Source organism: Pseudopipra pipra, chromosome 2 (genome assembly GCF_036250125.1).
Source record: "Pseudopipra pipra isolate bDixPip1 chromosome 2, bDixPip1.hap1, whole genome shotgun sequence".
Classification (NCBI taxonomy): Eukaryota; Metazoa; Chordata; class Aves; order Passeriformes; family Pipridae; genus Pseudopipra; species Pseudopipra pipra.
In genome coordinates this window covers 27,357,311-27,383,355 of record NC_087550.1, presented here as the reverse complement: position 1 = coordinate 27,383,355, position 26,045 = coordinate 27,357,311, and the positions used below count along the sequence as shown (strand labels likewise).

Genomic DNA, 26,045 nt, shown 5'->3' with positions numbered 1-26,045 from the left:
TTTTGCCTGGCTTCACCTATTTTTCCGGGGTCCCATCAGTTAATAAAAACACACGCTTCCGCCACCTTCTCAAAAGCAGCTCTTGTTACTTTTCACTGAGAGCCCCCCCGCGCCACGCGTGACCGAGGGGCGTGGGAGCAGTTGCAGACCCGCCTCAGCCGGGAGGATTTCAGAGCAGAGTGAACAGGAGAGCAAGAAATAAAATGCTGAATATCATTCAGGCAACCGGCCGGGATCTGTACCTAGCGGGTTTGTTCTGGCTGTAGCCAAAGGGACAAAAAGAAGCGGGAAAGGGGGAAAATTTATTTATATATAAAAAAATCCTCCTTCCCGAAGAGAAGGCGCTCCCACTACCCGTGTTTGTCTGGGTCTCTCTGCCAGCCCACGCCGGCCGCTCAGCCCCGCCGTTCCACGGACACGCATCGTTTTGAAGTGAAATTTCAACCCCCTCGAGACGTTGCTTCTGCCGGGTCAACACCGATTCCACCGGCAAGCGCAAGTAATACATGGCATAAATGACTTTTAAAAACACCCCCTCATCCGGCACCACTGGGTGGTAAAGCCCCTCTCGGGTACTTTGCGTGGGGATTAGCCAGCAGCAGTCTCTGGGAAATCTGGGTGCGGCGGAGAGAAGTGCGGGAGTTGTTACCTCTCTGCATTTAGAGTTATGGGTTTCCTACTGGCTCCCCGTTCTTCAAACAGTTAATTCTCCCGGCCGGTGCTCCAGGACTCAGATGGCCAAAATTCCTCTCCCTGAAGCCCGAGTCTCCCTTCCCTCCCCATTGGGTCGCAGCTTTTGGGTCTCTTCCGAGCTCTCCCTCCTATTGGCCAGGGACAGGTTTTTTTTTTTTTTCCTTTCTTTTTTTTTTTTTTTTCCTTGACAGGCGCACACAGCCTGCCTAACTCTTGGAGAAAAAAAAAATCCCAGAAGTTTGGATCAATCAGAGAGAGACAGAAGGAAAGGGGAGAAGGAAAAAAAAAAAAAAGAAATCCAGCCTGCAGCCCCTCTGAGCAAGTGCTGGGACCTGGGCTGAGCACACCCTCCCGGCTCTGCCTGCGGAGTATCTGCAGCCTCATGTAGTGCTTTCAGGAGACTGAGGGCTGGTTCTTCTGGGGGTGCAGCTGGGGAGGGGTGGGGGGGGAAAAGAAGCAAGAGGTTCTGCCTCTGGTCCCCGAGCTGTGCGCTCCCAGCCACTGGTCGCTCCTCTGCCCAAGGGCCTGGGCTGGGGGATAAGATGAGTGAGAGGCGAAGATCGGCGGTGGCCCTCAGCTCCCGAGCGCACGCTTTCTCGGTAGAAGCCTTGATCGGGACAAATAAAAAGAGGAAACTGCGAGACTGGGAGGACAAGGGGCTGGATTTGTCCATGGAAAGCCTCAGCCCCAATGGCCAGCTGGGGGACAATGAAGACCCGACTCAGTGCCTGGACCTCAACCCCGGTTAGTGCGACTCCTTTCTCTTCGGGACTCCCCCGCCCGCCCCGCTCCCTCCCCACCACTAGCCGCTCGCTGCCCGCCGGGAGAGCTGTGCCCAGCAGCGTGTCCCGGAAAACATCCGGGACTGGGGGTAGAGGAAAAGGAAGCAGGATTTTTGCGGAGATTTCTTGGATTTTTTTCCTTTCAGTTTACGGGGACTTTTCTCCTACTCGCTGCGTCTCTTTTCCCCCCACAGCTCCATGATATCCCGGGAGGGGCAGCGTGCCGACTCCGCTTTCTCTTTCTCCCCCTCTCCTCCTTCTCCACGCCTGTCGGTCGCGATAGTCCTTCACGAGTGTCTCTGGACACGCGGTACTCCTTGTTTCGGAGTTTCCCGGCCTCCGATCGCGGAATTGCCGGGTGGGTCGGGGGCAAAGGAGTGGGGTGCGACATGCACCCATCTCCTCTTTCCGAATTACCAGCCAAACCCCCGAGTCTGTTTCGTGGAGACTGTGCGCCCTAACAGGAGGTTTCGGTGGAGGAGGAGTCCAGAATCAGCCCTGCGCCGAGGCGAGGGTCGCCGGCTCCTCAGAGCGACGGGGACCCGCTACACACCCCTGCGGCGAGCTCCCACCCGAAGCCTCCCCGGGCTGGGCCGGGCCCGGCAGCGAGTGGCTGGGGGCCTGATCCTTCTCCCGGGATCGGGCCCGCTGGGGCTCGGCGGCGCGGCCTCGCTCCGCTCCCGGGACGGAGTGCACAAGCCACAGCGGGGGCCTGGGGAGACGGCGGAGGGGGTCCTACCCTCTCCTCCCTCTCCTACTGCTCCTGGCAGGGAAAAGGGCCTCAGTGGGTGAGAGAGACTCCGAGGAGTCCGGCCCGGAGGACTGGGGCGCATGGAGCAGCGCCGGGGCCGCGGTCCCTCGGCCGGCAGCTCAGGGTTAGGGAAGAGGGAGAACAACACTTCCCTCCTGGTGTCTGTACTTTTAATTTTAAACTCTCGTTCATTTGTTTTTATTTAAAGGAGATCCAGTAACTCGGAGCTATTATTTGGCTCCGGCGAAACCCCCGGTCTCCTCTTTTCCCTCCGGCCTTTTCTCTCCGGCCTAAACCGACGGGGCTGCAAAAGCAGCCGCGGACCCGGGACTGCCCCGGGGGTGAAAACGCGCCAGGCCCCGTGCCCCCCACCCCCACTGCTCCCACGCCCTTCGCGCCGTCCCCACGCCACGCTCCCCAGCGCCTTAAAAAGGGACGCAGAGACCGATCCCGCGCTTATAATTGTAGTGTGGGGAGAAAACGAATTTTAGGGGACTTCACTTCGCTTTTAATATTGGGATGGGGGAAAAAGGTCAAGCGATTTCTTTGAGCGACACTGTGAGAAAAAGCGCAGAAATTTCCTCCAGTTGTGCCAAGTCCGCTCCGCCGCACTTGGAGAAGAAAACACCTTTTAAAAATTATTTTTCTTTATTTTACATGACGTTCCCTGAGCTATCAGTAAGCATCAGCTCAAGACCCAGAATAAGAAAAAAACCCCAAACCAAAACAAACAAACAAACATACAAAAATGAGGGGAAAAAAAAGATAAAGAAAGATCGAGGTATCAAAAATATTTGCTGTAAAAAAAATATTTAAAGTGTTTTTGAACGGAGCTAAAGACCGGGAACTCCGAAGACCTCGCCCAGCTACGCTCTCAAGGAACCGCACTTCAATTTGCTTTGAATAGGAGCAGCCCTTCCCGGTGCGGATCCTAAGGAGAAGTAGGTAAAATCTGCTGCCAGGGACGTCTCTTCCAGCGAAGGGACGTGAGTAAAGAAGAGGGGACAGCAGCGATCAACCAGTAAAAGGATAGCTCAGGTTTTCAGGGACCTCCCTGTTCGAAAGAAAAAATACGCGAACAAAAACAAAAAATCCAATGTCTAATAACAGAGCAGATCTGTGCGTCAGTCTTCTCTTTTTAGAACCGTTTTTCTTATTTTTTTAGCAGCAATAGGATATATTTTTGTGTAGTCTAAAAGTTTAACTTGCCCATTTCTCCACGAATTCGAAATGGAAAATTGGAAAACTCCCTCTGTGCCAGATTGGAGAGCGGGACAGAATGACTGCTAGTGCCTGAAACCTCAGAATGCAAACGTGATGTTTTTCATAAAGCAAAGGAAATCAAGAACAGTTTGAGAAATCATTTTTAGGGGGTTGATAGACTTTAAATAAAGTCCACGACTGTAATTTGCACAGTCACTTCATTAAACCTAATTCCTCCGAGGTGTACCTTTGCTCCTGGGTGAAAATTGATTAGCGGCTCTATAATGACCACCAAATTCCATCTTTACAAGACCTAATTAAGAACAAACTTTACACCTAAAGTATTTTAAACTTGCCAAATCTCCAGCGATATAGCAAAAAAAAAAAAAAAAAAAAAAATTAGAAGGGGGAATTTTTATAGTGTCCCAAAGGTTCAACAGTCAAAGCCGCTGCCCCGAGTAGCGATGGGCTGTTCCTTCTGCTGGAGGGATTCTTGGTACGGTGTACTCACGGAGAGGCCGCAAGTAGTACAGTACGAGCTGGGAAATTATGTGTTGATTTTGCGTGTGATAACGTAAATCGGGCTAGCCCCATTTATCGATCTTTTCGTTTAAAGTTCCTCCATTTCAGCTCAGGAGGGTCTGAAAATCATTCGCCGCGGGGAACTAAACATGGCCAAGGGCAGAGTAAGGCTTCGCTCTCCTTTTTACAGATCTTTTCCGTGCAGGCGGGTATCAGGATTTCTTTCTCTCCCACGCGCTGGCGTGGATTTTCCTCTCCATCCTCCAGGGGTGGGAGTGAGGTGGGGGTGTCGGCGGGGTGGCCCCATTCCACTCTCGGCGTTGGGGCTTCGCCGCCTTCGGTGCGGCTTTGTGCTGGACGTGTACAAACTGCAGCCCTGGGGGTGCGTGGGACCCAGCGCTCCTCATCTCCCCGTTTTGAGGGAATCCTCGACGCCTTATGTGCCATTTTACAGCCGTGCCCAAACACTTCGATGATGATATTGGCGATACTGAGTCGCCCCGAGAGACCTCCCCGCGCTCCGGGGCGGCATCTTCCCGGGAGAAGCGAGATGGCAGGCTGGGAGGTGGCGGGTTGGGTGTGAAAAGCAAGCGGATAAATCCCCCAAGTTCATAAAAAATATCTCCTGAATATCCAAGTTATTTATGTCTCAGCCATGAATCTTGTCGCCAGAGTTAATGCGTTTTTTTACGACTCACTTAAAAGGGGGATAAATCTGGATTTTAATTACGTGCGGGTTCTAATCACGACGTTGTGAAAAGGAATTCGGGATTACAAGCAGCTCTCACCGTCTCTCCCCCAACCCCGTCCACCTGGGGCGCGCCGGGCGTGGGGCCGCGGCCGGGCCGGCGGGAGGCAGGGCTCGCCCCGCGGCTCGGTGAAGACTTCCCAGCTGCTGCCCCGCTATCGGGCTGGGCCGGGCTCCCGGCATCCTCCACCGGTCCTTGGTTCTCGCCGCGGAGAGGCGAGAGGAGCAGGAGAGTGGAGGGGCGCCCCTCCGTCCCCTTGGCAGGTTTGGTTTCAGAGGGCAGCAAAACAATGGGCTCGGGTGTCTTCTGGGTATTTATAGACTTAACCTGAGCAGCGGAAAGGTCACGGGGGGCCCGGGCGTTGCCTCCCTTGATGTCTATATTGTTTACCGTCGTTTACGGCGGTGGCATTCGTCGGCCCTTCCCTCCGCCGCGCTAAGGGCCCAGGGACAGACCGAGGCAGAGCCGAGCGCGCTCCTTTCCCTGTGGGCGCGTTTCCCCCAACAGAAGCACGGCTGCTCCCCTAGGGGGTCGGGGTCGCTTCACTGTGAGAGGAGAGCAGGCGCTTCAGAGGCAGAACAAAACGGTGCGACTAAAAAGATGGAATTTTTCGGCTTCGGGACGGTCCTTTTCCTCGCAAAGAAACACGCGAATCAAGTTTGTAAACGAATTTTGGCAGTGCAGTCCTTGTATCACACATCCTATCGGCATTTTTGATTGCATAAATTAAAAGTGGCCATATCGCTTAAAAAAATCCCAAACCACCTGAAAACAAACTAACAAACACCCAAACAACAAACTAAACCAAAAGAAAACAAGGCATTGTTGGGAGTTTAATTTTTCGTTCCCTATGTTTATCTGAATCTACATTAGGGAACTATCGTAAGGTTTTGCAACGAGAGAAAACAATAAGGCACGCATTTTAAGACCTACAACGTGTTTATTACAGCTGCTTATCCATAAGATTAAGATCCGAGAGCTTGACAAAGCCTTCTGTGGCTGTCAAGAGTAAAGCCTCCATCTCTTTTACTGAGGCACGTTCTCCTGCCTCTCCCGGCAGGTTGCTCGGGTGTCCATCCCAATCCCGCTCCGCCGCAGGGCTTCTGCTCCTCCTCGCCCCCGGGCAAACCCCCTCCACCGGCGGGAGTGCGGAAGCCACGCAGTCCGTCCACCTTCCGGAGAGGCAAACAGATTTTAACAGCAGGAGAAATGCGATTGATCATATGTGACCTGTCTTTATTTTTTTGTTCCATACCCCCGCTTCTGAACGCTCATATTGATGAAGTCCCGTTCTTTGAGCAGTGGCTGTTACAGCCGCGAATAGGGAGCGACCTAACTTGATTTTTCGCTTCAGCTTTTGTTTGAGTGCTCGGTGGATGGGACTAGGATTTCAAGTGCTGGCAGAGAACGTTTTCTCGTCTCTTCCCTGAGGTAGGGCGCACTGGTTTACATCGCCCTTTGCATGGTCCTCAAGGCTCGCCAATGAGCAATGCTCTGTAACAACGAGGTGTAAGAGAGAGTGTCAGCTTTGGCTTGGGACTGGGAGTTATGGATGAGAAGTCTTTCTAACAAATTTGTGTATGACTGGGATTGTATGAATTCATTTCACCTGTTGAATCATCAGTTTTCCTCTTTAAGAGAGGATACAGAGCTCAGATCCGTTGGTCCCTTGTGTACATGATGGAAGGAAATGCAAAAATCTGACCCTCCTAATGCCTCTGCTCCCCCCATGCTCCAGCCGCAGAGCTAATGTTCTAGCCCTTCTCAGAGGAGACAGTCGCAGGAGGCAGATGGAGCTGTCCAGATGAGAGCCAGAAGAGCCTGTGGGGGCTCGGGAAAGGGTTGTCTTAGTTAAGTTCATACAACTCTGACCTTGGAGCCAGGGGAGACCGAGAGCGAGAAGGATTTGTCCCTGCGATAACATGCGTCTTACTGACTTGGTGAACTCCTGCTGCTGGGTTTGTGAAACTCTTCCTGCAGAGAGGTAAATTGCTCACACTATATTAAGAGGGCAGGTAATAGAAAAATAGAGACAAGCCTTACAGTGCAGCAGAGCATTAGAAAAAGCACAGCGTGGCAAAAAACTTTCCCCTCTCTTTCATACGTATTTCAAATCTGCAGCATCTTTTACCCAGGTTTATTCCATCTGTTGGGAAGGGGAAAACTGCTATTTCAAAAGATGTTTCTTACTTTTGACAAGAACTTCAGGAGAATCCAAAAAGCTTCTGTTACAAGCAAAAGTCAAGTAATTCCTTACAAACCATCAATCACTTCTCCCTCCTCCCATATGGGACTGAGTGCTTATATCAAATATCAGCCTAGCTATCCTCTCCTCAGGCAGAAGTGTTCTGCTTTATCTGTATCTGTCTTCAAGGAAAACTGATATTTTTTTCAGATGGAAAGTTGAAAGATGTCTTCCAAGAGTGCTACATCCAGGAAAGAGCATTTGCATTATTTTACAACACAGTCGGCACCAGTTGAGTCACTTCTTTTCACACAGATCACTGTGTGAACAGATTCTGTTCCTATTGTAATCAGCTGGATTCTTGTATGAATCTTAGGTCTCCAAAGATTAAAACTTTTTTTTTAACCTATCTTTTTTCCTGCCTTCTTATCTAGATTAATAAGCTTACACTAGTTTAAATAGCGCACTAAAATCAGTCTGAGAGTATTCAGAAAATTCCTGGATATATTGAGACAGGATCATATGGCATTTATATCAGTTCCTTTTGCAAGTAAAATCCATTCAATTGTTATTTAAATCACCCCATATTGAGATCTGTACTTTACACTGATGATGTAAAATCAAGTTCAATGAAAAAAGCTTAACTTTTCTAAAACTAACAATGTTTCAGAGAACAACAGAGTTTCTGGGAGAGGCTGAGCCTTTTAGTGCCTTCTGATGTAATTACAGGATTTTATGCGAACTCTTAGCTCTCTGACAGTTCAATTATTTTGCAATAATGGGATGGGAAGTTATGTTTAAATTCTGACAGCAAAAGGAGGGTGGGTATACATGCAAATGGGCAGTATTTGTCAGCCTGGGAGCTGTGTGGCTCCATTGGGAAGAGCAGCTGTGAGCACCTGGGTGTATAGGAAAAGGCAGGCAACTGGGATCTTCCCAGTGCTCCAGTTCCTAATCTCGGCCAGAATAGCTCTGCATAGCAGGACGTTGAAAGATTTGGCTTTTATGGCTTTTTATTTGAACCAGTGTTTCCACAGGGAGTGTACCATCCAGCAATGCTGAGACATTTTTGTTTCCAGAGGAAAAAAAGGTGTAGCTTTTTGTTGCTTATATCCAGTACTGTTTAAAATAGATTATTATTGCAACCTTAATGCCTGTGAAATATCTGCTGTCTCAAAAATACAGTCCTGTTGCATTTCTTGTGTTAAAAGCTGTTGCATGCTCTGGTGAGAAGTTCTAGGGAAAGATAACATAGTGGTATGGTAAAATTAAATTGAAATATCTTTAAAAGCAGATTAAGAATTTTTAAAACTCTGAAAGGAAACATAGTGCCAGCTCAAATTCAAGCAACAATATTCGTGCCAGGGGCGTCTTTCAATTGCATATTCTACAAGGTCAGAAAACAATGAATCAGTAAATCAATCCAAGAAGTGACAAAAGCACTTGTTACAATAATATTTACAATAATATTTCCATATACCCTTTGCTTAATTGAGCTATTGATCTGACTGTATTTTGAAAGATGGTGAAAGGACTGTCTGAGTCAGTCCCCTGTGACAGTGGGTTGTCTGATGTTTGCTGCGTATTTGCAAATGCAACCTTACAGAAGTTGGAGGGAAGGATTCACCTAGCAAATATCTTAGACCAGAACATACCAATTTGCAGCAATAGAGCATTTTTGAGGATTTTTCATTTTGAGATGCAGTAGAAAAGAAGTGAAGATTGTGAGGGTTCATTTAGATTGAGTTTAATAAAAGCTTTTTTTTTTTACTTCACTGAGAATCAGAAAAACTTAGGATTTGGCCAGCCTTTAAATATTATTTTTGTATCATCAAACTACCTAAAGTTTTTGAGTTATGCAACCATTTTAAAATTTGCAGTTAAAAAAAATAAGGCATTTTTATTTATATATAGGACTCAAATAAAGCATTTGGCCATTCAAAACTGCTTTTCAATTTTTCTTCTTCTAAAAATCAAAGTTGTTTGCCAAGTTCTGTAGGATTTCATGAAGTTTGCTTTTCTCCAAAGCTGGTTTTCGTTGTTGATTCACTATATATATATATAGATGCATATATATATATATATATATATATATAAAATATTCAGCTAAACTCTTGCACGGTAGAACTCAACCCTTTTCATAGTGGATGGTTTCACTTCACTGTCTCTGCACCTCTTCATTCTTCTCAAGACTTTTGCTTTCTTGGAAGGAAATCTTCCAGTATCGTTAAATGGACATTCTCAGCTATGTCTACATGTGTAGCTCTTGGAAAAGAGCTTAGGAAGAAATTATTGCCAACCACCTTTAAAAGAACCAATTTAGAGTTTCTAAAGAGTACTTAACCAACTGGTTAAAAACTGACACAAATCATATTAATAATCAGCACATTTATATGAACACAGCCACAGCAAAAATTGTTTGAAAATCAGTGGGCCAGAGCACACAGAATAGTTATGAATGACTTACAGTTCTTTGACTTCACTCAGGGACTGGATGCACTCTTGGCTAGCATTGACATTTTTCCCATGACCAATGAATTAACAAACCCAAGCCTCTTCTTTTAGGAGCTTCAGGAAATGGAGAACTCCCTGATCAGAAACCTACCCTAAAACTAAGGGGAAAATTGAAGACACCACAGTGTCTTTGCTTTTAATAAGAGTGAAGAACTATGCATTGTATACTTCCTAAGAAGCTACACTAGTAATAGCAAAATCCTTAAAGAAGATACCAGCAGATGCCATCATCTGTGAGGATGCCCATGCACATAAAATAATTCTAATGAGAACATGTTATAACATTTAGAAATTCATGGTGCATATGATGAGAAGGTTAGGGAGTCTTCAAAAATAGGTTCTTTTTGATTTATCCCTGAAATGCCTGTAGTTTTGTAAATTTGAGTTTGCAAGGAAGAAGGGACCTTGGAAATAGATGGAAAAATTGACAGATAGACTTTTTTTTTTTTTTCACCTAATCACTGCACTGGATTGCCCTCAATCCTTCTCTAAGGATCCTATTAAAAGATCAGTTATTAAATGTTCCTAGCTCTTATTGTCTTCACATTTGACCACTTTTACAAGCATCACTTCATTTGATGAAGAAATTATCCCAGTGCTGCTCTGTCATCCCTCTTTCATCTTTAAACATGGATGCACTTTGCACAGAAAAATATTCCAAATTTATTTTTGTTGTGCTTTAAGCAGTCTTTCTTGTCAGGGTGAAAAAATAGTAGAAGAAGACCTGATGAGCATTCCCTTGTACTCTCTCAGACCTTAACGGAAATACTCTCACTGGCTTTTTTGAAAGCAAACTTCATCCTTGAGGTTCTGCTAGACTCTGCTGCTGCCTTAACTTGTGATATAATACCATGCAAGAATTGGGATTGGCAATCTTAAATTTTTAGTTGACATATCCTCTTGTGAAATTGTGTATTGCCCCTGAGTTGGTTCTTTTATTTAATAAAGACTTTGGAAGTGTCCTATGACATTGCATAAACCAGTAGCATGAAGGCTGCTGGAAGCACACTTGGGAGGCAGCTGCTAAAGGAGGGCCTGATTCTGTGAGACGCCAAGTATCTGCATTTTATGGTGCTGATTTTCAAGGGTGCAGCTTTTGTGACCTTATTTTCAGTGGTGTTAAGAACTTGTAATCGCCATGGAGATCTTGGCCTCTCACTTGATTTCTGCTCTGGGATACCCTAAACAGACAGCCACGACCAGAAGGTAGCCTTCCTCTCAGCACAACTGTCAGGACTGGAATAATTTTGGCTTATATATGGGGGTTTCTTTTTTGTGCCAGTCTGTAGGAGTTAAATAATCATGATGGTGAGGTTAATGCCTGGGAGATCACTTTTATGCTATAGATGGATCATGTTTGCTCTTCAGATTTGCTGCAAATGCCTGATGGTGTGAAAACTATTAGGTTGGATCAGATACAGGTTTCTGAATTATGCCCTTCTTCACAATTTCTAAGTGCTCCTGCCCTTTCATTGTGTAATAAAATAAAACAGTGCTCCATACAAGGCAACAAGGCTGTTATTTTTAAACTGAAAAGTAGGCTTTTTCTTAAGAAAGCTTAATCTTTTTTACACCAGAAGGTTGTAGGAAGCTAGGAAAATATAAAATACAGCCCATGACTGTGGGTGCCTAATGGTTTTTTATTTTGCTCTGGAATTTAAAAGATAAATAGAAGATTTATTATTGTAGGATTTGAGGGTTTCCTGTGCCAAGCTCCTTGGATCAAATAAAAAAAAGTCTTCATTTACCATCAAACAACCCCAGCAAACTCTCCATCTGCCTAGTGGCAAGCCAGGCGCGTTATTCGCTTCAATGCTGGGGAGTGTTAGCCACATAAGACTGTAACATCACAGTTCTGTTATGCAGGGTCCCAGCAACTCTGACAGAGTGGCAGAGAACCTACACTGCCCCATTAGAGACTGCTTGGATTATTCTGTACATAGTAATTCTGTTTACTCCATAACTCAGGAAATTGTGCCTGGGCTGGGGAAAGGGAGGGCAGCTGTGGAAGTGCCTAGCAGTGTGCTGTAACAGAAATGGACAATAATTAATAGTTTTTGTGAAAATATAGGCATATAATGGAACTTCAGGAAGATAAACCCCCTCATTCTGCTTCTTGGAATGAAAGATTCGATTATGAATTGGCTGTTTATTAAGAGTGTTTCAAGACTGATTGCTTAAGTTACATTAAGATGCTGAGCTTCATTTTTCTGGAGTAATTTGGGAATAACTGATTTAGAAAAAGTGGAAAGAGGCTGGACTAAGTCCATGTGGGGCACACAAGCAAGTAATCCAGTATGGTTACAGCCCTTAACAGAAAAGCAGTTCAAACTCAAAGGAGCATGGAAAATGTCTGGGGCATTTTCTGGCTCTGTTCTTTTGCAATGTCAGATGCCCTGCCCCGGTCAGTCGTGCTCTCAGACACCTGCTGGACTGGAATGTCTGTGGGCTTCTGTAGGTGCTGACTCGTCCTTGGGCTGAGAAAGCATAGTAAAATAGTACATCAAGAATAAGAGGGCTGTAGCTCAGCCTGGATGAGGACTGGGTGCCCCATTTTGCTCTGAGGGGCTCACTCGACCAGGACAGGGGACATAATGCAGCGGGGAATGCACTAGGTTAATGTTGTGTTTACAGAGTTACATGTGCACATTATCCTCCTGGGAATTAAGTGAAATCAGGCAAAATCAGGAAGACATGAGTTAATAGGGGTAAAGGAGTAGAAAACCAGGCAGAAAGGGGAATCACAATTGGGAAGGCAGAGGAGAATGAGGCAGGAAAGGGAGTAGTTCAGGCCTTCATTTCCTACCCACCAGCTGCTCTCGGCATGAGAAGAAATTAGAAACTGTTTTCAGACTTTCTCCCTGCATCTGGGTACCTTCCTGGTTCATTTGCCCCCTGCCCCCCCTGCCCCCAGAATAATGAATAACATGGTTCCTATAAATGAAATATACTCTTCAAAATGGTTTCTGAAGGCAACTTAGTACATTATATGAGTAAATGTAATAATTTGGTGTAGCTTAGATATGTAAGAGGGGGGAAACAGTAAACCTCTCAAATAAGCAGAAGTTTTCATGAAAAAGAGCAGGGTTTCTTCCCATGGTCCTTGTTCTCCATGGTTTAATGCAAAAAAGTCAGGAATTTCAGGAAAAATTATAAAGCTCTTCTAGAGGAAATATTTTCTCTTACAGCAAACTCCACAGGAATTTTTAGAACATTATTTAAAATCCTATTTGCAACTTTTACCACTTTATTCAGGCCTGCAGCCTTTTTATAGTCTATAGATGTTACATGTGGAGTTGTCTATTTTATTATGCAGTTGCACTGGATGTACATTATTGATTTCCATTGCATATAAACATCATATGTTTCAGTGCTTTATGGTATTAATATTTAAATTTTCAGTATACAGAAGTTTTTTACATTCCTGAGAGACTATGTTAGTCATTATTGCAATGAGTGTAGTTATTTATTCTATAGGTATACCTATAGGCAATTTCTAATTACTAATTAAATAATGCGTAGCACATTTCTTATTGTTAAGGACATAATTAAACTCAATTTATGATTATCAAGTACTACAGACAATTCAATCTTCCCCCTCTCCTCGGAATTTCTACTTATTATTTTTTTTGTGTGTGTTTTTCCTGGGGGCATGGGTGGAGGGAAGAGGGAGGCAGATTTTTTTAAAAACGTCTGTCTGGCTAGGACCCCATAACTTAAATCAAGAGTCACAAATAGTAGCAATAGTTTCTTGTTACAATTATTTGTAGTGGAATGAGAATATTTATTTGTGAGCTCACCCTCCATCATTTCATTTATGAATATTCAAACATCTACTGAGTATTCATTAAAATGCTTGATAGTCTTGAATTAAAATATAAGTAATTACATCTCAGATAGTTGCTATTTGCTGTAGCATTTATACAGTGATGTTTGCCGTGCAGATAAATGGGAAGAAAAAGCTTGTTATTATGGTCATCGAATGAAGCGTATAGCAGTTATTTTGTATTTCTTTCCTGAAAATTGTGCGGGTTTTTTCAATCTTTTTTTTTTTTCTATTTCTGCTTCCTTTTTTATTTTATTCCAAGTTCACAGTCGTAGTATTTTTTTACTTGTCTGAGTCATGACTTTTCTCCTGTATGTCAGGATGCTTGTTCAGCTCTATTTCTAAAGCAAGAGGTGATTCATTGTTGGCCCTTGGGCCGTTGCACGTACTTAGACTGTTGACTCTTTGTGACAGCCTGATGATCTCCCCTGCTTACATTTAACAGTACAGCAGAGCATCAATTGACATCCAGGGCTTCAGGACACTACAGTTGCACAAAGAATAATATTTTGAAGGTGTTGCTGGTTACTCGCCATCCTTTTATAAGACAACACTCACATCAACTGTTTACGCTGTGGCTGGCTAGTTTTTCTCCCATGTACATACTAAGATGTGATTTTCATTGCGTATGCCAGACTTTGCTTCTTTGAGCACAGCAGGTCAAATGCTCATAACTCTTCCCCCGTACCTCCACCATAGGGGAAAAAGGGACTTCAACCAGGGTTTGTCATTATTTTACTTGTGGTCTGAGTTTGACATAATTTAATAATAAATTCAAAAGCATGGTCGATGATATTTGAGTAGGAACTCAAATTTCAGCACAGTGGAAACCCTAAATGAAGAAATAATGAAAGTAGAGTTATGTGAGGTAGAACAGAGGTCTTGTTTTGTTTCAGTGCACAATCAATTACAGGTGAAATTGCCATTTATAAAGGAATATTTTGTAAAAAAAAAAAAAAGAAATTCCTGAGCTATGTTTCCTCATCCTCTGCCTAAGATGTTGGGGAAAAAACCCCTTTCTTCTTGTATATTTTAACAATAAACAAGGGAATAGAAAGCAGTAATTTCTTTTTTGCAAAGGCAGAGGAATCTGAAGCTGAAGGCTTAGTTTGCAGAGTTTGTAGGGCAATTAAAAATAACAGGATTCCCAATTCAAATGATTGGCTCAAAATGCAACCTTATTTAGGAAGGAAAGCACAGGAATAAGTCAGTGATTGAGTTTCTTGCACAAGGAATTTGCCAAATTGGAGATCTAACATTCCCATTTTCTTCAATTAAATTTTGACTACCCTCACACAAATAAAAAAGTTATTTTTTTTTTTACAAGGACATGACTTTCAAAAGCTATTTTAAATTATTTTTTCTTTGTTTCACTTCAGAAGAGTGTGCAGATACCTATTTGGGACCAAATTCAGCAAGCAGCTGAGAACTCTAGCCCATTTTGTTACAGTATTTTAAAAAAAGCATAACAGTGACAATGACATATATGAAGTATTTAATACTCCCCATTTTAATAAATATAATTCTCCCTCTCTCTTTTTGCTTTTGTTCTAGGATTTCTTTTGTTTAAGAACTGAGGATTTTTTTTCAGGGAAGACTTTCCAGCTCTTCTTAACAGCTCAGAAAAAGTGACTGTTTAATATTCATTAGAGTTCTAATTCCATTTTGCTTGCTATACACTTCCTTCACATTGTCTACATGTATAAGTCTCTTTCTCTATAGGTAGATTTATCACATGTACATGTATATATTATATATATAATACATATTATTACATATATGTGTTATATATGATATTATACTAATATTTTTTCTTTTTTATAGGAATGTAGCATTATCTTTTCCTAAGGCCACTAAAACACCAAATTTAAACATTTCGCATATTTTAAGGATTTTAGAAATACCAGTCTTCTCTGTTCCTATTTTGCAGTTACAGTTTTTTATGGCAACTAGTATTAGATACCAATGCTACATTTGGGGGCTAAAAATAAGAGAATCGTGCTCTGCAAGAGGTTTCATGCATTTGATGATGAAAGCTCCTTTCATTTTACAATGAAATTTTCACACCTGGTTTTGTATAGAGCAGAAAAAAAAGGCCTTGCTTTTTAATGGGAGAAGCATTGTTTTATGTATTGATTTATCCAATTAAGTTTGCAGCAAGTACCTAATGTTCATAAGTTGAGTCTTTGCTGTCTTTGGTGAAAACCATTCAAAACCAAGAGCATTCCCTTCTACCCAGCAGATATATTTGTGGCAGCAAGGTTTTTGCTCCGGGGCAAAAGCAGATTTGAAATCCTCTTTTAGAAGGGCAATTCAAAAAATTCACTGTGTTAAACAGAAGTGCAAGAAGCTCTTTTAATGAAAGACAGATTGTAAGCATTTGCCTAAGATTATCATGCTGCTAAACTGAAGCAGAGCAGCCGAAATTCCTGCATCATTTACATCCCATGAGCAAGGCGAGGGCAAAAGCTGGAGGGAAAATATTTGATAATATGGGAGCAAACAGCTGTGAGCAAGAAAAAGCTGCACTTTCAGTTGCTGAATCTCTTAGGAAAAGAAAATAATAGTTTAGTCAAAGCCAAACGAAGCAAGCCCTGGGCTGTGTGATGTCATTAATCATTACAAGGACACTCTCAACATGGATTTAAAAAAGAAAGATCAGTTCTGATGTCCTCCAGTTTCTTCTCTCTTTAAATACTCTGACTGGCACTTAAAATGTATAAAACTTTAATTTTTGTTTCTGGGATCTTTCCCTCTTTACGTTTGCAAAGATGGTTTCTGTTAGACAGTTTCCTCCTTTCTATCTGAGGCCCTGATCCTGCCAAAATGTATTCATGTCCTTTATTGCAGTGAGTCTCCCATCCAAACCCCTCCCAGCAGGAAAGGTGAGCTCACATTTATGTGTTTGTAGGAGCAGCGCCTAATTGTAGGGGAAATGGGAACTGTACAGAGTTCTGTCTGTGGCACAAAATAAACAATAGAGAATATGGAGTAAAAGGTATTTCTTTAATACTTCAATTATAAAAGCAATAGAATTAATCTGTAACTTCAGTAAGAGATACACCCTTCAGAGAGAAATGTAATTTTTCATGTTATAAGTATATAGTTTTAAGCAGAAATAGCTATTAAAATAGCATATCTTGAAATTATTTTACTTGTGAGGTGAGGAATCAGATTCTTTATTTTCATCCTATATCTTCCTTTCAATGTAAAACTGTCAAGCTTTCCACTGAACTCCAGTGGGACTTTCATTTTATTTCCCTCATGCATGATCTTATTTCGCACATTAAGCAATTCTGATGGTGGAACTTTAGTTTAGTCCACTCAGAAATTGCAGTATTTATTAAATCATTTTGTATGGTCATAACAAAAGACAGAATGTTGAAAAAAATTAAATAGTGACCCCTTATATGTCCTTATTCAGAAAAACAGTCTCACTGAAGTTTCTGTGAGCCAAAAAGTAGATCGGATGCAATTTAAGCATTTACTTGAACCTAAAAGCCTAACCAGCATTTAAAAATGGTTGAGGGACAAAAAAGAATGAGCTTAATTTATTTACATGCCTTCCAAGATACTATCAAGTTTTAAAGTATGGTATTGCCATGCATGACCGTAATTGAAAAATCTAGTCTAGCCATAACATGGTACCTTTACCTTGTGCTCGAGCTGGTTGAGATAAAGACTGCAAGCCTGCTGTCATCTTACAAAGCTTGGTAAAGTTACTATACAAACTGCTATTGGACCTAACATGAAGAATGGCAATGATAGAGGACTGACATGTTAGGTGAGAAATTATCTTTTTTTCTGGCTATCAGCCTGAGGTAAAAGTTATGGAAGGGTGTTTTGCTATTACTCAGTTTTTGGACTGCAGCTGCAGGGAAGTTACGACAAAGAGAGGTAATCTTTATTTCTTGTTCTCTCTTCTTGCACACTGGTGCAGCTGTTTTACTGAGAGCCATTTGCAGAGCACAGGCAAGATGTCATTATTTAGATCTTGTATAATAGAATACGAAGGACCACATAGCATCACTCCAGGAATATTTTATAATTTTTTTCCACTCCAAAGGCCTAGTTTTGCTCTTCCACCGGGCTCTGAACTCTTCATTGCTTTTAAAGAGTGTTTCAGAGAGAGAAACAAGCTTCTTGCAAGAAACTGTTCAAATGACTTGCATCACGTCCTGATGCCATCAGAAATGTTAGTTCCTCCTACCCCTTCCGCAGTGTTTGTATCCTGTTGTTCACCAACATTTTCATCTCCATACACGTTTCCTTTAATACTCCATAGCATCCCAATTTCAGTCCTGACTTTTCTACTACAGCCAGGCACAGGAAAGCATTTTTTTCATCTGGCTCCTGTCTCAGGATATTCTGCTGGGATGAGCACATGGAGCAAGTAGCCAAGAGAGCCTCTTCACTGAGGGTGCTAATTTGTTTAGTCATTCATTTGCACAAAATGTGAATTGTAATTCATTTGAGACCTCTATCCCTTTGTCAAAGCTGTTTGAAGATGACAAATGAGTCAGTTTGGATCAGAATATTAAGGGGAAAAGGAAAATTAATCAGCTGATGGTCTTCTGCGAGCCTAATTTCCTAAGAAATACAGATAAAATGTTTGATACATAGAGAGACAATCTATCCCCTTACTTTGTATAACCCAGTGTTCAAAAGAGGTGCTTTAGGCTAGAGTTATTTTATGTGCTTATGAAAGGATGATGAAAAAATAATTCTTCACACATTTTTTGTCATTTGTATAGCTTCATTCTTCAACTTTCAGACCCAAGTGCCACTTAAGGAAACAAACCCAACTACACAATGCTTATGCACATGCTGCTAAGAGGCACTGATTCTCTGTGCCCTTTTATTCCTGACATGGGTCTTTTAAACAATGTTTCCTCTTCTTTCCCACAATATTTGATAAGGAGAGAGCTAACAAAAATCAGTATATTACAATTAGTAAACAAATTATCCCCTAAAGGTACAAAACTATAAGTTTAGACATTGCAGATTCACACAGATGTCCATAAGGTCCAGACTTCTTTGTCACCTTGGTTTAAGGGATACTGGGCTTCATTTTTCCAGAAGGCAATACTGTAACAGTGCCTTAATGCTGATTGTGATAAACTGATCAGGAGCATTTTTCCAGAGATTGCTCTGTCTCAGCCACTGCTCCTTCTCTCAGACTGTTTTAGAAGCCCTGACAACTCAGAATGAAATGTTTCCCCTTATTTGGTAAATGGTAACATTTTTTCTAATGATAATTAATACAGAATTAAGCTTTCGTAATTTTTTCATTGGTTTGATATAAATAGTTACACCCTCTGAGTGCAAATTTCCCTGACAGAGAACCTAGATTAAGAACCCATTTACCAACTAAGACTAATTTAAAACTCATATTAAGGGTTTAGTATAGTTTCTTGGCTCTTGTGTGGAAGACTGGATATGAATTTCATCAGAATATATATAGATACAACATTCCTCCTTTGTATCACCATCTGCTCACCACCTCTGATTCTCTAGCTGAGCTTCAGGGTCTGTACTAATGTCAGCGGAAGCTTTAAAATCTGCCATTAAAATAGCAACAACATCAGAGATCTGCTGTTAAAATAACAGCAACAACATCCCTCTGTGGGATGCTAGGGAACACACAACTATGGACAGGCCTGATCCAGCATTCCTTTCCTGCCCTGGGAGGTTTTTAGAGGGAGGGAAAAAAAGAAAAGAAAGAACTCACAGGCTGACTCCATTTGTGTATAGATAGATGGAAATGTGGAACTACTTTCTCCCATTGTCCTTCTAGCTGAACACTGGGGAGAGAGTGGAACAATGCATGGAAATACCATGGAGGGAACGTAAAGGGATGCTCAGCAGATGAATTCAATACAAACAGAGCTAAAGCCACTGATAATGGTAATTTATACATTTTCCAAATGACTTTCCATATAACTGTGACTGAGCCAGCTTCTACACATATTGCAATTAATGGTAGCAGTTAATTACAGTTAATAGGAACAGTCCTTATATCGGATAGCAGTGGGACTGAATTTATGGGTCGTGTGTGAAACACCCTGAATACACAAGTACAGTTGTGAGCAAGAAAATAATATGTGAAAACAAAAATAGTAAATAAACATTGAATGTCTGGCAAATTTTTGGTTGATTTTAGAGGAAAAACTTTGAGCAATGTCATCTGGTTTGGTCCATTAGTTGTTCTTTTTTCAGAGGGTCTAGGTGGCCAGTGATATAGAAGTTGAGACATATTCCTGGATATCATCTCAGCACATGCACATGTCTAATGAATTCACATCACATTCATCAGCGCAGCTTCTTAGCACTTTTTCATTTGTTAGTCTAGCAGAACTTCAGAGACGGCGTCATTCCTGACACAAAAATAAGATTGTGGTGGCTAGTATGAAAGAATAAGATGATCAGACTGATCAGTAATATATCTTGAGAGGTTTTACTTTTTATATTTTGATGCTGCTTCGATAAAAAAATAGTCTGAAACGTAACAATGAGCTTTTCCAAACAGAGAGAAACTAAGGGCTTTAAAAATTGCCTTTTCTTCACAGAAGAATAATTTAGGGCTGAGGAATTAAGCTAACCATAACAAAAGAATAAAAAAAAGGACAAATTTGCAAGACAGAAAATGCATTTGGACAATTTCTTATCTTGAAAAGTATGTGAATGACCACTTGCAATGGATGTTAACAGTGTAAAATCAATGTGCTGTTTTAGGTGCTTGGAGTGGGATAGAACAAAGGACAACTTTGGTGCAACAAAACTTGTAAATCTCATCTTTCACTAAAGAAACCTACTATACTCAATTTACATATAGAAGTAGAAGGAGGTTTGCTGATTTTGATGCAACTATTTGCTGAAGAGCTAGGCAGAAAAACAATTCTGTGTGTTATGGTGCAATCACTGCAAACTGTGATGCTCACTGGAGGAAGCATAAAGAATACAGTCTGGAGCACCAAGAGTATTAAGAATCAGCAGTATGTCAATGAAGTGACTGTGTTGTATATGTTAGTGATAATTGATAACTCATCAGAACAGCTATTGCATGGTATTAATAGATACTTGCAGTTTCATGGGATTGGAGGAATACACACAGAATTAATTAACAAAGAGCAGCACAAAATGGCAGCGTGACAAACAATCAATTAATGTTTCAACAATGGTGAAGCATGGTGGGAATACCATCTTTGTACACAAATTTGTTTCCTCTTGTGTTGTACAGGATTTTTTGTCTTGCTTCCCTTGTGCATTCAGAGAGTGCTATTGGTTAACATCAGATGAAGGTGTGAACTGCTCGTGTCTCTGCTGTCAGAAGGAAAAAGCCTGCTGCATTTTGTTTTAATCTAAACTGTGCGAGTCTGTCAGCAAGACTATGGGGAAACGAACAGGACACCAAAACAGGAGGGGAAAAGAAGAGATCTCCATGAGATAAGGGAACCCAATTTATTATTTTTAATGACAGGCATATGGAAGAGACACGTATACCACAGTAGTAACAAGAAACAGTCTACCATTTAATAACTGCAGAAGATAGCATTTATTTTTATGGCAGGTCAAGAGCCCAATCCGCAAAACAGATGAAACTTTGCTTTCATGAGCTCAGCAGGCCAAACCCGTACCATGCAAGCCACGACTGCAGTTGGACTGGCCTTTGAAGTTAGTTGTATCTGACTTTGCAGTATCATGCACATGAAGCCCAAGAACATTACAGGAAAAAATCTTAAAAAAATTACCGTAAAGGGAAGTAGCATACAGGGAAAAAAAAAAAAGACAAAATCCACATTCTTGTGGCTATAAATCAGTTCCAGTGACCTGAGTGAATTTTCCCTTGTTGATACTATGTGAGGCTGACCCAGAAAGACAGAAGTATGAATATACAGTAGCTACTCAGCCAAAACAGCAGTGAGATGAGCATTATCTATATAATTTCAGATAAATTCCTTTTATTTTTGTTCAACAAAGGTAAGAATTGCACAGTGCAAGCCATACAGAGGTCAGACTACTCTGCATGTCTTCTGTGTGACTTTGACTGCCTGTCAGTAACCTACAAGAACTTGAGATGTGGATTCAAGGCTTGAATTTGATTTCGTACACCTAGAGCCTTTTACTTCCTTGGTCTATTAAGATCTCTCTGTAGGATCTCTCCTAGTCACTCTGGGTTTTGCAGAGAAGCAAATTGGGATGAAAAGCACAGAAGAAGTTTCCTGGTTAGACACATGTTTTCTGTCAAGGATGTACCTGTCTGACTAGGAAGAAATAACAATTTATTTGGGTATATCAACTCTTCTCCTTGCTTATTCCTGGCTGCTTTCAGTTATTTTCTGTTCAGTTGATTTCTTACTATATCTGCCCCAGCTATCCAGCTCCTCCCTTTTGTTTCAGAATCCTATTTCTTTGCTTTTCCCTAGAAAACTCACCATGCTTAGACTATCTTGCCTACAGGACCATTACTCTGATAATTCTCTCCAGATGTTGTCTGGTACATGATCATCAGGCCAGACACTTCCTAACCTATTTACCTTACATTAAAAAAACACAAAACCAAAAACAAAACGAAAGACAATGTTCTGTTTAAACAACTAAAAAAACCCAGTCCAAACACAGCTAGGACATGCAGAAATTTCAAACCAATATATTCGAGATGCACAAAAACATTAGCATGATACAAGTCACTTAATGGAAGAACTATGCTTGTTAACAAATGTAAAAAAAATAGCATGAATGTGCAATATGTAAATAATCAGTATTACTCATAAAAAATGTAATGGCTAGGAATTTGGGCTTACTACCTGCTGAATTTCTGCCTTCTGTGTAAGTAAACAATAGAAACTGGATGCAAAAACACTTTTTCCTCTTCTGACTAATTTTTAAAAGTGTGAACTGATGGCCTTCTCCATCTGGTATCAAGGTGTCTCAGAATTAACAGGCTGCATCTTTAAGGAGGAAAAGAGAGGGCAGTTCAAGGATGAGACTCAATATTTTCCAGGTTTGATCATTCCACATTAAGTGTCTCCCAGCAAGAGGGATATCATCTCTTCCTTCTGCACCAAGTGAACTCCATGCAAGGGGCAGGCAGTAGGAAGCCCAGCAGGTCCAAGGGAATATTGTATATCCAAGGATATACAAGGACTATGGTCAAGTCCTCTCAGAACATTTGTGCCTGACCCAATCCAGGATGACAGGAAAGGAGCTTGCAACTCCAGAGGTTCTCCAGTAGAAAAAGTCACCACCACAGAATATACACTGAATTGCTACTGAGACAGATACATAGATAGAACTTTATTAAAGTTGGTTTTGAGCAAATCACGCCTGGAAGCTCATGTGTTCTCTCTCTCATTCCCTATGCTGATGTATCTATTTCTTCATTAAAATTGCACGTTTTAGAAGTTATTCCATTTTTTGTTGCGTTCATCTACATCAGTTGCTCAAAAGCGCAAAAAGGTCAGATGAGAGCTCTTACATGATAACTGCTGATTGCTATTGCTGAAAGAAGAGAAGACTTTTTAAATTATCACAAATTTTTAAATAATATTTGGTATCCGCCTCTGAAAGGTTTAATCTAAATGGATGTCAGCTGTCATAATGCAAATAGAAATATACATTGGATTAAGTGAAGAATTCTTTATTTTTAAGATTACCAAGACGGTAAAGAGAGAAAGATGAAGGGAAAAGAGTGTTTTCCTATTTATCTCAAGGAACGCCAAGTAAAGAAGTGGCTTTATTTTTTTTCTTTTGTCCTTAATCTCCTTCTTATGCAGCACTCGTCTCAGAAATTTTCTCACACCATTCTCATTCTGTATTAGCCTACAAATATGGCTTTGTCCTGAAATATAAAGCATCCTTCAGCCGAATCCTTTTTTCAGCTGAGCTCTGTAACAATGTGCTAGCCTTTCAGGCCTGTAAGATTTCCCATTGTGGGAGGCCTTAATAGTATGGAACTGTTTGGTTGTGGCTCTGTCTATTGCCAGATGAAATTAATGACAACAGCTTTTCAAGTCTTTAAAGTGCTTTCTGGTACACACACAAATATGTGGTGAAACAGGAAAAGAATGTGAGGGAGTATTTTCATTTTCACAATTTTTTTCTAGCCCATCTGAGAAATCCCTGATCTTACTCCATTTCTTAAAGTTCCTGAGCACTTGGGACATACAAGTATTTAATCGAATCTTTAATCTATGGTAATTACGTATCTGAGCTTATTTTGAAAATGCAGAAATCCCACACTTTCCTTCCCTCTTGACTAATAATTCTATGTGTAGAAGCTGAGTTGTATCTCCACTGCTTATGAGGCATCCTGTGCTGAATGTTTCCCAGAGTTAGCACAGGTCCTGCCTCTGATCTGTCCTTCAGTTGCTTAATTTTGAGAATTCTCCTTAAATCCTCATGGCCAAAATGAACAGCTTTCAGCTACCAGCAGGACCTCATCAACTGTCTTCCCCTTGAAGACATTAGATTCACTAACAGATTCTCTATAGAGAGTAAGTTTCAGTCCTCAACATATCTTCAGAATCATACTTTTAGTGCCGTGACTTTAAGTTCCTGTTACTTAATTATTTCTACATCCAGTGACTAGAAGCCTAACCTGTATAATTTTCAAATTTGCAATAATTTGCATTTTAAAATTTTAATTGATTTATTTCTTCTGGAAGAGAAAGTACCTTTTCATTGCACATGATATTGGTAAATATGTCTAAGGACATTGTATTTGTTCATAAACCCATCTGTTTCTGCTGCTGCCGTATTTACATTCAGACTTTCTGTGATAGAACTCACTTCCTCCTTTTAAGTGGGTTACCCAAGAATTCTCTCTACATATATGTATGTAAAATTTTTCTTTTTGGTTTTGTGGGAAAGAAGTCCTTAAAGCAGTTTAAAAGTTGTTGGCTTTTGGAGAGCTGACCTGCAACAAATAAAACCTTTTTGTCTCAAATCACCCAGCATCTCTTCTCAGCATGTTACCAGATGTCCTTTGCTGTCCCTTTTGAAGAAACTGCTCTATTATACATTTTTTAAAAAGCCTGTCCACCATCTTTCCCTTATATAATGTTTTGGTCTATGCATTTTTAGGTTGGTTCTGTTCAACAGATTTGCAGAAATCCAGTCCCTTCAATCCCTGTGGATTTATGCATATTTTAACAAAACCTTTCAGTAACTTTCTGCTTATCTCAGACTGAAAGGGATCACCAGGCTTTTCCTTAACTGGTTCTTGATTTTTTAAGATGGAAAGCTTTACTGGTACCTTCACCACTTATCCTTGCCTTTCAAGCTACCCACAGAGGTTTCTGAACCCAATGAGTTTCCTGGGGTATTTTTAGATAACTCTGAAAAAGCTATAGATATTTCTTTTGCCCTATGTTCTAGGCAAAGTTCCTTCCAGTCAATACAATTTCTTTTAAATTTCACTCTTTCAAAATTTGGTACGGGGGTGAGGATACTGAATGATTACATCCAGAGAGATCAAAGTAACTGTATTTAGCAGGTCACTAGTGATAGGGAACACATCAGTGCCTGAATATGCATCACAACAGTAAGAGCATCCCCTGAGTTAAGAGCTTACTACCTTTTGAACATAACCAGCATCTAACAAGGTGATTAGCTTTAAGTTACCTTCTTATCTGCAAATCCTGATCAATTTACTCTACCAAGAACTGGATTCATGTACTGACTACAATTTTCTCTTTTGTTCTAAATTTTATTAAAATTCTTAAAAAAAAGAAAGGGAAATGAAAGAAGCTTGTCCCTGCATGGAACAGTATGGAGTATACACTCTTTTAAGTTACCATTTTAGAAGCCTTTGATCAGAATATATCTGCCATCTTCAAACACCAAGCTTTTAGGATGAAAAGGAGGTATTTGACTAATAAAACTGCCACCTCTGCTCCTGGTGACCTGATGAACAGTACGGTGTATATTCTCATATTGCATCTCAAGAAGTTTTCATGTTGGTCTGCAAAGGAGCTTCTTGTAATTGCACAGTTGTGTTTTTCACTTTTAAAATTTTCTTTTAAATGTTTGTAAAACTTGTTGACCTAAACTGGTCAATCATTTAGCCTTTTAAAGACATAATTTGAATTGGTTTATCTGTTCTGCTGACTTTCCAGCTGTTGCTTTTCCAACATTTAAACTTACAGGCTGTTATTCTAGTCCTTTCAGCTGATACTCTCATAAACAATTCGATACTGCCTGCTGCAATAGCTGAAGACAGCTCTTGAATAGATGGATATGACAGTAAATTTGCAGCAAAGCCTGTGAGAATAATATAATGTTTGCATCAGGTTCTGAATTAGGTTGCTTTGCTGTTCTCTTTTGTATCCTGGAGTATTTACTGTTCTAACCTATCCTATACTCTTCTCAACAGGCTCATATGGAAAGAACAGGGAGAGGTATAGATAGACCAGATGACAAAACTTTGAATAACTTTTCGGGCTTCTACACTTAGTTTGTTTTGTTGCTACCTGTGTTTCATACTATACCACTGCCCTAACACTCATTCAGTTAACTTTAGCCATTCTGAATTTCTCCAGTCTTAAATAACTTGTTGCTAGACTTTCGGATATTCAAGCTCTGCTGTGTCCTGTGCCCTTTGGAGCACAAATGCAACTTCAAATGACTAGAAATTACTCGTTAACAGAAGGCACTGACCACTAAAGTGGAAGGCACTTGCAAAATGGAGAGAGATGCTGGGAGAGCAGGGAAGGGAAGACATAAATGTTTGAGAAGGTCTTCTGGCCTGACCAGGGAGCTAATTGCTGTCCTGCCTGACAGCCTACACACAAAGCAGCTGTTTGCCTGCCAATCTGTG

The 26,045-nt window shown here is 41.2% G+C and overlaps 1 protein-coding gene across 1 annotated transcript in view; it reads left to right on the top strand.

The window, feature by feature from the left end:
- The first annotated feature begins 906 nt into the window (after window positions 1-906).
- Window positions 907-26,045, top strand: part of TBX15 (T-box transcription factor 15) — a 91,617-nt gene continuing 66,478 nt past the window's right edge. The window contains exon 1 of the mRNA XM_064644551.1: window positions 907-1,437. Coding sequence (XP_064500621.1) covers window positions 1,236-1,437 — 202 coding nt within the window. The 5' untranslated portion in view covers window positions 907-1,235. The remainder of the gene's footprint in view (window positions 1,438-26,045) is intronic.